Source organism: Grammomys surdaster, unplaced genomic scaffold (genome assembly GCF_004785775.1).
Source record: "Grammomys surdaster isolate TR1022 unplaced genomic scaffold, NIH_TR_1.0 123249, whole genome shotgun sequence".
Taxonomy (NCBI): domain Eukaryota; kingdom Metazoa; phylum Chordata; class Mammalia; order Rodentia; family Muridae; genus Grammomys; species Grammomys surdaster.
This window is the reverse complement of record NW_021618550.1, coordinates 189,218-204,024: the sequence shown is the minus strand read 5'-3', so window position 1 is coordinate 204,024 and position 14,807 is coordinate 189,218. Positions and strand designations below refer to the sequence as shown.

General features: G+C 35.3%; 2 gene segments (V, D, J or C); both read left to right on the top strand.

Annotated features, from left to right (window-relative positions):
* The first annotated feature begins 8,432 nt into the window (after positions 1-8,432).
* LOC114636266 lies at positions 8,433-9,016 on the top strand. The segment is given in 2 exon segments: positions 8,433-8,484; positions 8,682-9,016. Coding segments are annotated over 2 exon segments (384 nt in total).
* A 5,013-nt stretch (positions 9,017-14,029) lies between these two features.
* Positions 14,030-14,570, top strand: LOC114636265. The segment is given in 2 exon segments: positions 14,030-14,124; positions 14,248-14,570. Coding segments are annotated over 2 exon segments (408 nt in total).
* The last annotated feature ends 237 nt before the right edge of the window (positions 14,571-14,807 follow it).

Sequence of the window (14,807 nt, the reverse complement as noted above, 5' to 3'; positions counted from 1 at the left end):
ATTGAAACATTTTTTATGTTTCCATGCATTAAAAGCCAGTGTTCTAACTCAAAAACAAAAATCAAACAAGCAAAAACAACAGATTACACATGGAGGCAACCATAGCTCCAGCCTAATATGTATCAGAGGATGGCCTTGTTGGGCATCAATGTTAGGATAGGCCCTTGGTACTGTGAAGGCTGGATGCCCCACATCCATGAAAGGGGATGACAGGGTAAGAATACAGGAGTGGGTATAGGGGGGAGCACTCTCACAGAAGCACGGGGGAGGGTGCAGTGGATACATGCTTTTCAGAGGGGAAACCAGGAGAGGGGATAGCATTTGAAATGTAAATATATAATATATCTAAAATAGAACCTATGTAAGGAAGTCATCACTGCTGTGGAAGATAATAATCATGTATAATTCCAGTTTCAGCGGATCTAATGCCCACTGCTGATCTTCTATGGTGCACACAGGTATATGCAGGGAAAACACTCACACACTCAAAATTTAAAGTTGCCAAATATGTCTGTGTGGATGAGCTCTGGAGAAGTTTACTCCTAAGCTGCTGAAGTTAAAGTGCTGTTTATTTATTTTAAAATTACTCAGATATTTATCTTTTTTTCAAAATTACATAGTTTGTTTTCCTTAATAATGAAATATAATACATACTTGTTAACAACAGAAATAATTCAAGCCGGGTGGTGGTGGCACATGCCTTTAATCCCAGAATTTGGGAGGCAAAGACAGGTAGATTTCTGAGTTTCTGGTCTACAGAGTGAGTTCCAGGACAGCCAGGACTACACAGAGAAACCCTGTTTCGAAAAAACAACAACAACAAAAAAAAAGATATAATTCAGGAAATAAAATTCTGTGATTATTCTTTGATCTTTTTGAAATATACAATCATTACCTACACATAGGTCCTCTCCAACACCATTTCATTCTCTGTGTCTTCTTATTGGTCAAAACTTTCCATCAGAGAATGTCTTAGAGAAATCTCTCAATTCACATGCAGCTGTGTCTAGTTTGACATACAATGTTTCTGTGATTTCCTTTAATTAAATTTAAGTACATGGACTTGCTATTTATATCTCACATAGATAGCTCAGGGAACCTTACAGGAACATCTCTATTCTAATGAAACTGGTGATTATTGTCTATTTCGAGTATCTACTAACTTAACAAATTGCTTCAAAGGCTACCACAGAGGTTACTATTTTAAAGTATTATCAGGTACTAAAACAGAGTGTATGCCAAGACACCACATATATCTCAATCTTTGAACATGAATTTGCTGGGAAATTCCATTTCCTTTGTACTCAGAATTTATATTAATCATTTATGACACATTATAACAATGTGGAAGTGATTAACCAGTTTCTTTTTAAACTCATGTATACATCCGTCCATGCGAAATAAGAAGCAAACTAAAGCTTATAAGTCTGATACTAAAGCTAACACTCTCATCTTAAGAATGACCACTGCTGTGTAAACAAAGCTCGAGAAGTGTAGCATCCCAAGTTTTCGCAAACCAAACACAGATTAAATAAAATTCTGTATGTAAACCAAGACCTCATGGCCTGGGAGCAAAGGGCGATATTTATTTTGTGATGATTATGTAGTGGTGTACTACAATCTTAATGCCTGACATTGTGAGTCTTTAATAAGCACATTTCCCAGGCCCATATGCAGTCACCATTAAACAAACACTCTATTTTGTTACACGACCCTATTGAAATGCCTCTGGCTTTACAAGATAAACCTGGTGAAATGAACTCTCCTGATTTAAATCTCTCAGAATACTATTCTTTTAGACAGTGTAAAAAATTAAATGCTACTTTGTACTGCATATGTAGCACCTGCCCAACACTCTGAATTCATGCTGGATTATAGGAAATGATAGATTTCCTTCTTTTTCATTCATAATGGAGTAAAGTAACATTTTTATATTCAAACTTCTAAATGTCAATGTTCAGACCCATAGACTTTTTAAACTTTATATTCAACCTCTCTGGAGGGAAAATGTCTTTCCAAACCCTCAAATCTTTGCAACTCTTTTTCATTAATCTCAATTAGAACTATAGTGATATATAGTATGAGGTTCATAAAATATTCAGATGATAAAATATTTATCAATTCAGGCTGTAGGGTAAGAAACGCTGATGGAAGCAACACAACCATGTACCAAGGAACTGAGTTGCTGCTTTTTATCTAGCTGTACAAAAACCTGAATTTTATTGTTCTCACTGCTGAATCCTATATGTGAAGAAGCATGCACATGTTTGTCAACTACAAACACTGCATCAAGTGGCCAGGAGAGGGAAGCATAATATTGACAGACAAGGGCAAAGTGGCCTGTTCTAACAGTTTCAGAACTTAACAAAATGAAGCCAGCATCATTTGTACAGATATTTCTTTTATCTGGCGTCCCTGCCTTTTAAAATGTCCTTCCCTGTTCTGTGGTATGTTCATCATACACAAGCAGGAATAAAGTATGAGGATGTTGTCCTTATCACCAATCATTGTAGTACTCATTGGATTTCAGATAATGTTATTGGACTCAGAGACTCTGGAAGAGTAGCAAATGCTCTTGACTCCTGAGCCATTTTTTTCTAGATCATAATAGTTGTCCAACATTACATAACTATAAGAAGTGATATTTCAATAATTAATTTTATAATTCCATGCACACAACCTGTAAACTTTTTATGTAAATTTATTTTTCATTTTATTTATTAACTTATTTTTAAATTGTTTTATTAATTTACATTCCAAATGATGCCCCTCTTCCTGGTTCCCTGTCCAAGAGTTCTTCACATTATTGCCCCTCCCTTCTGCCTATGAGAGGATGCTCCCACCACCCTTTCCAGGCATCCATCCCCTTTATTTCTTCACCTCTACCTCACTATCCCCATTTTCCTTCCCTGGAGATTCAAGTCTCCATATTATTAGGCATATCCTCTTCCACTGAAGCCAGACAAGGCAGTCCTCTTCTACTTGGGTGAAGGTAGCATGAACAAGCCCTTGTAAGGTCTTTTGTTGGTCGCTTCATCTCTGGCAGCACCTAGGTGCCTGGGTTAGTTGATGGTATTGGTCTTCCTATGGGATTGCCATCTCCTTCATCTCTTTCAATTCGTCCCCCAACTCTTCCATAGGAGTCCCTGACCTTGGACCAAGTGTTCGCTGTAAGTATCTCCATTTATCTCAGTGAGTTGCTGGTAAAGCCTCTCAGGGGCAACCATGCTAGACTCCTGTCTGCAAGTACATCATAGCATCAGTAATAGTACTAGGGTTTGGTATCTGCCCGTGGGATTTTTCCAAGTATTTTTTTTATATATATTAAGAGGTCACTGGATGGCCTTTTGTTCAATCTCTGCTTTATTGTTGTCCCAGAAATGGTGAGACAACGTGTAAGTTTACACATTATACTTCAGTACCATTTAGTCCAGAAGGGTTCTATGGGACACATTAAGACTGTTTTCAGTGGACTAAGGAATGTGAACATCAACAAAAAGGGAGGAGAGAGAAGCAGATAGTGTAAATATAGATCTTCGTCTCTCTTCATTCCTCCAAATCCAATCAACCAGTCTCATCCCCATCTCTATTGCAAAGCACCAGCTGTGGCTTTCCCTCCTTCTCTCCTTGCATCTCTAGAACTTCACCCAGATGTTTTCCTATAACAATTTTATCTCATTCATCCTGATAATCCAGCCCCCAATTCCCTCAAGTGTTTTATAGGAACCTTTAAGCAAAATCTGCTTGAAAATCAAATAGGTTGGTGAAGCAGGTAGGCTAACTGTAGATCTTTATTCTTCTTCCTCTTTAAAATATAGAATCTTCATGTTTTATTACAGGTTCTGTAGCTGATTAGCTATTGTGGCCCTCCTCACTCCCTGACCTTATTCCCAGGCCTCTAAATTGATTCTAGTGAAGCATCCTTCATTCCTCCTGCCTATGGACACCTTTCCCCCTACCTTCTTAGACAGTCCCCATTCCTAAATGCCAGCTTCTAATATCTTGAAGACATTTTAAATGGAAAGGCCAGTATCTGCATCAATCAGGATCTCAAAAGAATTTCACAGCTACTACATGCAATCTAGAACCTGAAAGGTAAACTGAAACCAAGGAATAAATCATACACCCAAAAGACAAGACCAGATAGCAGCACCAATAGTTACAATTTTCCCAATCACAGATACCTAGGCACTAGTGTAAAAACACAATTACTAATAGCTAGGACAACATCCCCACTACATCTCAGCAACCCAACCACAGGAGGCCCTTGCAATTGCAACATAGCTGAAGCACAAGACAAAAATCCAAAAATAGCCTTTATAAATATAACAGAAAAACACAAAAATAGCCTTTATAAATATAACAGAAAACCCCCAAAAAAGCCTTTATGAATATAACAAAGTTAAAGAAGAAAGGAATAAATTCCTTAAAGAAATCTTTAAAAACAAATATAAAGAGTGGAACACAATGAATAAAACAGTTGTAGAATAAATCTGGTATTAAAAGAAATAGAGGAAGGAAGAGAAACTCAGGTACATTACATATTTTCAAGCAAAGTGTAAGGGAAAAAAATCTTCCCAAATCTTAAGGTACAAAGATCATATGTAACACAAAATAGATTTTATGAGAAAAAAATTTCTCTTGGTACATAAAAATCAAAGCAATAAACATAGAGAACATAGAATATTAAAAACATGAAAGAGGAAAAAGCCAAAGGCAGTCCTATTAGAATGGTACCTTACACCTCAGTGGAGACTCTAAAATCTAGAAGGACCTGGATGGATATTCAACAGACTTTATAATGTCACAGATATCAACACAGAATCCTATACCCAGCAAAAAGTTCAGTTACCATAGTTGGAGAAAATAAAATAATCCACATAAAAGCAAAAATCTACTATATTTAAGTATATATCCAGACACACAGAAGACGCTAAAAGGAAAATTTCAACCTAAAGAGGATAACTATATCCAGAAAACAAAAGGAATAAACAGTCCCAGACCATTAAAATCAACAGAAGAGAAACACACATATACTATAATGACCACCACCACAAAAGGAACAAAAAATAAAACATGAATATTTACAAAACATTGCTCACTGATAGCTCTCAATATCAATTTTCTCAATATCTCAATTAAAAGAATCACAGACTAACATACTAGATTAGAAAACAGGATCCATCCTTCTGCTATCCAAGAAATACTCCTTAATGTAAAATATTAGAAAAAGTTATTCTAAACAAAGGTATCCAAGGAGGAATCTCATATAACTAATTTAATATCTGTGAAAATAGATTGTAATCAAAAATAATGAAAAGAGATAGGGTTGGACACTTTATACTCATCAAAAGAAAAATCCACTATGAAGATATTGAAAATCTAAATATCTATATACCAATCACAAGGACATCCAAGTTCATAAAAGAAACACCACTTTAGTGTAAATCACATATTGCCCCTCACACCCCTAAGTCTGAGACTTCAATATCTCACCTTTACCAGTTGATAGATCATCCAGACAAAAACTAAACAGAAATACTGGAGCTAACAGATAGTCTAAAGTAAATGAACCTAACAAATATTTACAAAACTTTTCACTCAAACACACACACACATATAAGTACACCTTCCTTTGGGATCTCATGGAACCTTTCTCAAAAACTGATGACATATATGCATACAAAAACCTCAAGATTTACAATATGTTTGAAATAGTTCCCTGTAAATCTGAAGAGTAGTGATTAGTACTGGATATTGACAAAACAAGAAACAACAACAATTTTACAAATACATAGTGAACACTTCAGTATTGAGTTAAAATGAGTCAAGAAAGAAAATAAAAACTTTCTAGAATTGATTGAAAATGAATAAACAACATATTTAAACCTAAAGGACAAAATGAAAGACAGTCTAAGAAGCAAGTTCATAGCACTGTCAAAGAATAATTGGAGAGATTATGTACAAATAACTTAACAGCACACCTGACCAATCTAGAACAAAATGAAGAAACCATGTCCCTAAGGAGAAGATGGAAAACAGTAATCAAATTAAGGGCTGAAGTTAATAAAATAGAAAGAATAAAGCAAAATGTATATAAACAAACAAAAACAGAAAAATTAATGGAACAAAGTGTTGGTTCTTTGAGAAAAATCACGAAGATTGACAATCAGTTATCCAAATAACTAAAAGCTAGAGAATATACAAATTAAGAAAATTAGAAACAAGAAAGGGAAACATAAAAACAAACACCAGAGAAACTCAGGGATATAAAACTCTAATTTAAAAATTTGAATGTCACTAAATTAGACTATTTAAAAGCAATGATCAATTTCATCAATACATACAACTTATCAAAATTGAACCAAAATCAGATAATCAATTTAGCTAATCATATAGCCATGAGGGAAATGCAAACAATAAATAAAACACTTTCAACATAGTCCCCCACTCTCAGAAAATAATTCAAAACCAGATGAAGTGATTTTTTTTATCAGACTTTCAAAGATGAGTTAATTTCAATACTCCTTAAATTCTTCTACAAATTAGAAACAGAAGGAATATTTCCCAATTAATTTTATGAAGCCATAGTTACCCTGATTCCTAAGTCACATAAAAAACAAACAACAAAAATTACGGAACAATTTTACTTATGAAGGGAGATGGCAAAATTCTCAATACAATTTTTGCAAACTGAATTTAACAATTCATCTAAATGAACATCCACTACGATAATGCATGTTTCATCTAAAGATGCAACTTTGGTTCAACATATGTAAATCAATAAATGTAAATGATCATATAAGAAAACTACAAGACCAAAATAATACATGTGATCATCTCATGAGCTACAGAATAGCACTTGACAAAATCTAACACATTTTCATGATAAAAGTTTTGTAGTGATTAGGAATACAGTGGACATTTCTTAACATTATAAAATAAAAGGAAACAGAATAGATGTTAGAGATTGATTCACTAAGGGTAACTAAATCAGGAGGTTCAAGTAGAGAGGGGATAGAAAGATCAGAATCAGGGAGGGAACGTACTTTGCAGTGAGTGTGTCTTATTGTAATCCCTCCAAAACCAATGTGGGTGTCCCATTCTAGTTTCTTAGGTCAATGGATAGTCCAAGTCATAGAGACAAATGGAAAAGTTTGAAGTGAAAATTCACATATGAAGGAAAAAAGTGTAAATTTATATGAGGGACTAAAATAATTTAGTCATTGTAATTTTTCCAGGTCCACACATTTTCCAAAATTTTCATAATGCGTGATTCTTACCACTTAAAAATTCCATTGTACTATATTTCAATTATCCATTTACATTGTGATGTACGTTGAAATTGATTCCATTTCCTAGTTATTGTGAACAGAACTGCAAAATGCATGGGTGTGCTTTTATGTCTGTTGTATTCTATAAAGTCCTTTCAGTACATCCATAGGAATAACATAGCTGGGTAATATAGTAATATCTGTAGTTGCTTGAGAAAACTGATCAGTGGTTTTATAGTTGCAGTATTCCCAACAGCAGTGAACTGGGCCTCTTCCTTACTCCTCTCTTCATTGCTCAAGAGTCTTAGTAGTCTAAGTTGCAGCTATTGAGACTTTGCAAAGGCTCTGATATAATTTTTATGTAACAAATTACTCCTGCTTGGTTATATGGCCCAAGTGACAGAAACAGTTGTTTCTTTAAATGGACTTGACAAAAATTTTTCTCCTGACTTAGGTTGCCTCAGGCCTATGCTCTTTTAAGTAGCATGAACAAAAATCGTGTACTAGGGAAGAAATTTATTTGAACACTCTGGAAACACTCTGTGGCACTTTTTATCACTCTTATTGGTAAGACATCCAAGATGTATTGTTTTTGTTTTTATCTAAACAGTGCCAAGAATTATTTTGATATCTCAACCACAGAAATTATTCAGTACAATGGCAAATTGTAAATACTATAAGGATTTCATACTCTCTCACAGAAAAAAATACATCTTCTTGGACATCCAGAATTTCTTACTTCATGAAATCTCATTAATAAGAAATAAATTTAGTGTTATATATTGTGATGCTTCATGGAATGTTTGACAGCTAAAGATGCTTCATATTGAAAGAAACATCAAGGAAAACCACATAATCCATGAATAAGACCATGAGTTTGAGATGGTTGCTTCCTTATACTGTGCTAATTATGTGAACTTGTATGTAGTAATCAAGTCTCCTTTAAATCTCAACATCTCATACGTAACCAGAAAGGCATATATATTCTAAGAAGACATTAGGAACCTGCTGTTCTGACCAGGTTTTTATTACAAACTTTATGAAATCAGTATAATTTGCATAAGGACTTCTTTTTTCTAGTGTTCCTGCCCCTTGAAGTACTATAAGAATGTCTTCTCAGGGCTATGTCATGATCCACACAAACTCTGGGAAAGCTCAAAGATGGTGTTTACACTTCAGATCCCTAGACTTCTGCTTTTCTGGATTTCAAGTATGATTCAACATGGCAAAAAGTGGAGATATTTAAATACAAAATTTTCTTGCTTTATTTGGAAGCCAGCATTACATGGGGTTTGACTTTCTGTTTAAAGAAAATGAAACTATAAAAGTCTAATTTTCCTAAGTAGTTTAAGAATGACTATCATACTCAATGTTGTGTTCTACTAATGTTTTCTTTTCTGCTTGCAGCCTCCAGTTGTAACCTTGTGTTGACTCAGTATTCAGCCACTCTGTCTGTGACTCCAGGAGATAAAGTGACTCTCTCCTGCAAAACCAGACAGAGTGTTGGCACAAACCTAAACTGGTGTCAACAAGAATCAAATGAGTCTCCAAGGTTTCTCATCAAGTATGTTTCCCAGTCCATCTCTGGAATCCCCTCCATGTTCAGTGGCAGTGAATTAGGGTCAGATTTCACTCTCAGCATCAACAGCCTGGAAAATATCTCAAGTTATTACTGTCTACAGAGTATGGCTTCCCACAGTGATCCAGACAATAGCAAAAGCACCAAGAAAGCAGAAGTGTGAGGCTGGGCTGATTTATCTGTTTCTGGTGGTGCCTTAACCTTCTTCAAAGAGTTTCACAAATATAGCTAGGTATGATATTTACAAAAATATGTTGAATGAAGTAGCTTTGAAGTCTTTTTGCCTTTGACTCCTCTTCACTTTGTTTCAGGACTAGAATACATAGCCTACAATTGGCATGCTGTAGCCTAACAGTCTTCCTCCTGTGTACTGCAACCAGAGAGAATATCATTTTGGTGAACAGAAGGAATGATTAATTATTCCATTCCCTTATATTTGTTAAAAGTTCAGATGAATCTTTCTCTGAACCCATATCATATGCTTACTCCTATGTTCTACAATGACTGGAGAGATACAGCTCAAAGATTCTTGGCTCTGTTGGAAAATTCCCTCTTGAATATAAAGTATTTTTCAGGTTTATGGATTTATATAAATTGTCCAATTGAATTTGGATAAAATTGGAAGTTTCTTGATGTGGAGTTTACAGTTAATATTTAATAGACAAAAAAAACCAATGAGGTGAAAAACAAAAGAAATGTTTTCTGAATTAAAGTGTAACGATGATTTGGAGTTTTGGTGAAATATTTGGGCAAATATTAGGTGGTGATCACCTTTAATCCTTTAATCCAATCACACAGGAGACAGTGACAGACAGATTCCTATAAATCCTACACAACGAAGTCAGGGCAGAACTTTCTGATAAGATAAAGCCTCTTGCAAACAATAGTCTGAATCCAAAATGACCTATTTTTTTTCCTTAGAGTTACTATTTAAGATTTTGCTTAATGATAAGTGGAAATGTCCTTAATTATTTTGAATTATTCCAATCTTATATTTGAAAGAGAAAGTGGAATATACGTATATTCATGCCCATAAAGTATGGTGATAGTTTCAATTTGAAAGATAATGCTTTTTATGTTGCCAGATATAAGTCAATATAAGGACCCAGAGTTAGGGTTAGGGAAGCATTGTTTGTTCTCATCTTTCCAGGAGAAGAAAAGGACCCATATATGGAATCATTGACTATCCAACAGGAGAATAAAAAATAATACTGCTAAGGTTATTAAGAATATTGCATGTTAATTATCAGATTGTAAATACAGAATACAAATGTGTTCTGTCAGAGAAAGACAAGAGATTAATGCCAATTGATTCTAAATGTGATATGCCATTTTAGTATACAACTGGACAACTTTACACACAACAATCTAGTTTAAAATTGCATGATATGGGGTCTTGCTTCTTGGTATGAGGTAGGGTGTCAAGATACTCAGAACAACCAGCCTGTCTCTTTGGAATACGAAGATCACATGGGAGAAATAATGGCAGCTCGTAAGAGCTAACATAAAGTAGGGTATCAACACTGCTTTGAGCAGGCAATACATCTCCTTGGAAAGTGGGGCTTCCATGGGAGAACAGATGGCTCCTCAGTCTAGTGAAGAATACAAACCAAGACATTTGAGCAAGTACAGTATGCTTGAAGGTATGCGTAGGTACTAAGATGAAAAGGGATTTAAATAAAGTTGAATACATGAAGATTGCTAAATTAAAAGAAATCAATCAATCAAGCTTCATCCCAGCACAATATTTTCTTACTTCTTAATATATACTTGTTCCTATTTGTGTTTATGTATGATTCTCTATAATTCCTAATGTTTCTGTTCATGTACAGGAAGAAACAGCCCACATATACCTCACTATATTTACTGAGCATATTATTATCCTCCATATATCCATGTACTTTATCAGGGTTCATCTTGAACAAAGGCCTAACACTATCCTCATTTTATCAATCTCTCTACCAGAAAGGGAGGCAATGAAAATGTCTATCTGCTCAAGATTACTGTAATACTAGGCATAAAAGAAGTTTCTAATCTCTTAGTTACTGGACAACTAGTATTTTCTTATAGACCCTGCCAACTTCTGTGAGAGTAGTGTGCACATTTCACACCCAGTGTTACTTAATAGACAACAGAGTTCCTGATAATGCCTTGTGATACACATGGAGAAATGCTGGTCCTATGACTCTAAAAATTTACCTTCTTGGTTATACATGTTTTTTGCTCTCCATTCACATATTGTAGTCCAGTACAAAGCTGTTGTGCAGTTGCTGAATTACATATTACTATTACCTGTATGAATGGGGCTTGTTAGCCTTCTAAAGATTTTTCCAAAGTTGAGAACATTAAAGAACATAGGAGGAAATATAATCTGTAAATCTAAGAAAAAAAAACTTGACATAATGTAGCTGACATCCAATAACTCCAGCTTGATCTCAAAGGAACATGATAGAAAGTGAAAAGATTATCAGGGTATAACATTCCATTAACTATTGAGAAGTCTCTTTTCTCCATTTTGTTTCTATCTTAAATATTGCTAATGGTAGGAATGTGTGAAAACATTTTTTTTTCTGGGTTTTATATTTTCTTCTTTTAGAGACTCTCTGCAGCTTCATGAGACACTCTTATTTACAACACTTCTACATTTAGAACCATGATGGAACTTTCTGTGAACCAATGGGAATGTGAACTTCAGATCTCTGAAGTATCTTGTCACTGTTGTTGGAAGGATCTGAGGGCTGATACTTTCCCAACAGTATATAAGTAGCACCTTATCCTTTGACTTTCCAGTGCACTTTAGTCATTTAGATATAGACCATAATCCAGGGAACTGGCCCACCATATTAAAATTAGGCAAACCTTCTTATAAGTGATGTACTGTTCCTTTGAATAATCTCATCATTTCACATTTTTCTATGCATAATAAATTTTGGGTGTCATAAAAGTTCAACAAGAAGTCCAGGAGTTAGACAAAGTGTTATTTGCTATAAGACAATAAAGTGTGCTGGAAAATGGGTTTCCAGAGGAGTGTGAGAAAGGACTGATTTAGAGTGGTGAGAAACTCACCAAGTCCTATACATTTTATCATGCCTTGTATTCAATAATAACTGGAGAATGTACTGAAAATACAACTTCATGAATGAGGTGAAGAACTTATGCACTGTGTCAATCCATCCGTAAAGCAGATGTGTTGCAGGTGAAGTCAAACTTTCCATGTAAAAAGAGAGCATATAGTCTTGTTTTTTGAGTTCCTCAGATTTCGAACAGATATAGTAATTGGAGACTGTTGTCAACCAGCAGCATTGTTGACCTGGGAAGGCAGAATTCACTTCTGCCTGTTTGTAGAGAAATACATCACATAAGATTATCATGAGTGTAAGTGTTCTATTTATATATTTTATACATTCATAAAATGGTGATATAAGTTAACATTTTTGATTGACTATGTTTATTGGGATGAATTTATTGCTTAATCAAAGAATGCATATATGGTGTTGGTGCACAAAGTATATTCATATTAGTGGATAGATTTAGGGATATATGCAAACTTTTTGACTCTATTGCACATTAGTACATCTTTGATATATCTCTATCTCTATCTTATCTATATCTATCTATCTATCTATCTATCTATCTATCTATCTATCTATATCTATATCTAACTATATCTATCTATCTATCTATCTATCTATCTATCTATCTATATATATATATATATATGGATACACAATGATTATATAGTTCAGAGTCATACTGGTCATTAATTTTTCATATCAATCTGTAGCTTAACCTATCCACCTGCCCATTTTTCTAACACCTCTTCTTTGTTCATCATTATCAGGTGCAATAATCTGAAATTTCAAAGATACATTGGAAAAAATATATATATATTCCTAAAAGAATCTGGGAAGTGCACTCATATGCATAGAATGGAGAGAAAACCCATGACCTAGTCTAGCTTTGATGCAAATAGTTCTTGGGTAGCTGAGCTGTCATAAATAAGTAAAATGAGGTTGTTTACTTGAATAGATGGGTTGTATATGGGAGTTCCTGTCTTTATTTACAAGGCATACCTTCCAATATTGTTCTCTTACTCCTCTGGGAGTCGTTGTGGGAAAGAAGCTGCAAAGCTAGTTGTGGAGGTCAGTCCAAAGGGATACATATAAAAAAGGCTCCCATACCCAAGGCTCAGGGAACATTTGGGAAAGGAAATAGAAAGATTTATAGAGATAGAGGATTAGGAAGTTTGCTGTGAGCTTGAGACTGCTAGTAAAAACAGAAGCTATACCTGTAAAGTCTCAAACTCATGATTACTCAAATGTGAGTTGAATAAGGAAGACAACAATGAACATGAGAAGAAGGATGAGCAAATGCCCAGGAGACTTTACATCCAAAGAAAAAAAATATGGAAAAGGAAGTAAAGATGGCAGCAGAAGAGGTTCTTCTCCCTTGAGAAGAACATGCCAATTGATTTTACAGGGTGGAAAGATCAGCCCTGAAAACATACATACCCGTAGTATTATACAGACTCAACAAGTTATATTTAGGAATATGTGTGTGTGTACAAATACATATGTGCATGCGGAAACAATTAATGACAGAAGAAGCCATGAATTTGAAAGAGAAGAGGGATATGTATTTGTTCGGATGTAAAAGGATGAAAGGCATGGGGACAATGTAATAAGTAAGAGGCAGAGGGAGGGGAAATGTAAGACGGAGATGTGGAAGGGAAACCAAGAAAGGACAACATTTGAAATGTACATACACAATATATGCAATAAAAAATTCAGTTTCACAAAGAGAGAAAAAATCACAGAAGAATCTGCCTGGCCTCTATAACATCTACACCTACCTTTGAAAGGTCAATAGAACCACTTATGTTCTGTCTATGATGGAACCATATCTTAAATAACCTGCCATTGAGGAAAATATAACAAGGAATTTCTAAATGGTGCATGATAGAAGTCAAAATAAGGTACAACTCATAAACTGTTGCTGTCATTTGTTTTTCAAAGAGAAGGATATTCCCTACAAATAAACCTGTACTGAATCTGAATTGGAGATGACCACAGACCTGTAATGAGCTATTGACCTGATGAGTCCTGTGTGCCTACTCTTGCTAATTTGCATGTACTCAAATCACAGCCAATTGCTCTGAGGGCTTCTTCATAGTCAGGTCTCACTCTATGCTGGAGTCAGCCTCACACAGATCACACACAGACATGAGTGTGCCCGCTCAGCTCCTGGCATTGCTGCTGCTGTGGCTTACAGGTAAGGAAGACAGCACTGGAAATTTATTCAGCTGTGTGTAGTTAGTGCTGCTTAGTCTCAGTGAAAATCCTCTTGCAAGAAAATTAATTATGTGGAGATTTGCTTTCAATTTTCTAATCTTAGATGCCAGATGTGACATCCAGATGACCCAGTCTCCAGCCTCCATGTCTGCATCTGTGGGAGAAAGTGTTACCATCACATGTCAAGCAAGTGAGAACATTTACAATAATTTAGCATGGTATCAGCAGAAACCAGGGATATCTCCTAAGCTCCTGATCTATGCTGCAAACAGCTTGGCAGATGATGTGCCATCGAGGTTCAGTGGCAGTGGATTTGGCACACAGTTTTCTCTCAAGATCAACAGCCTGCAGCCTGAAGATGTTGCAATTTATTATTGTCAACATTTTTATGGTACTCCTCCCACAGTGATTCAAGCCTTGACATAAACCACCCAGTGAAGCAGAAGTGAGAGCACAGGCTGCCCCAACTGCCCCTTATGATGTCTCCAGCTGCTCAGCTGCTGAGAGTGTTTCTAATTGCTAGGGCTTAAATGTCAATATTATATTTTTATACAGAGTTCTGAGAAACTTTCCCATGTTCTAAATCCCTGCCAATTTACCCAGGCCTAGAATCAAAACAAGGAAATGCTTCTCATGACTCATAAAAAAAGGGAAAAAACAACA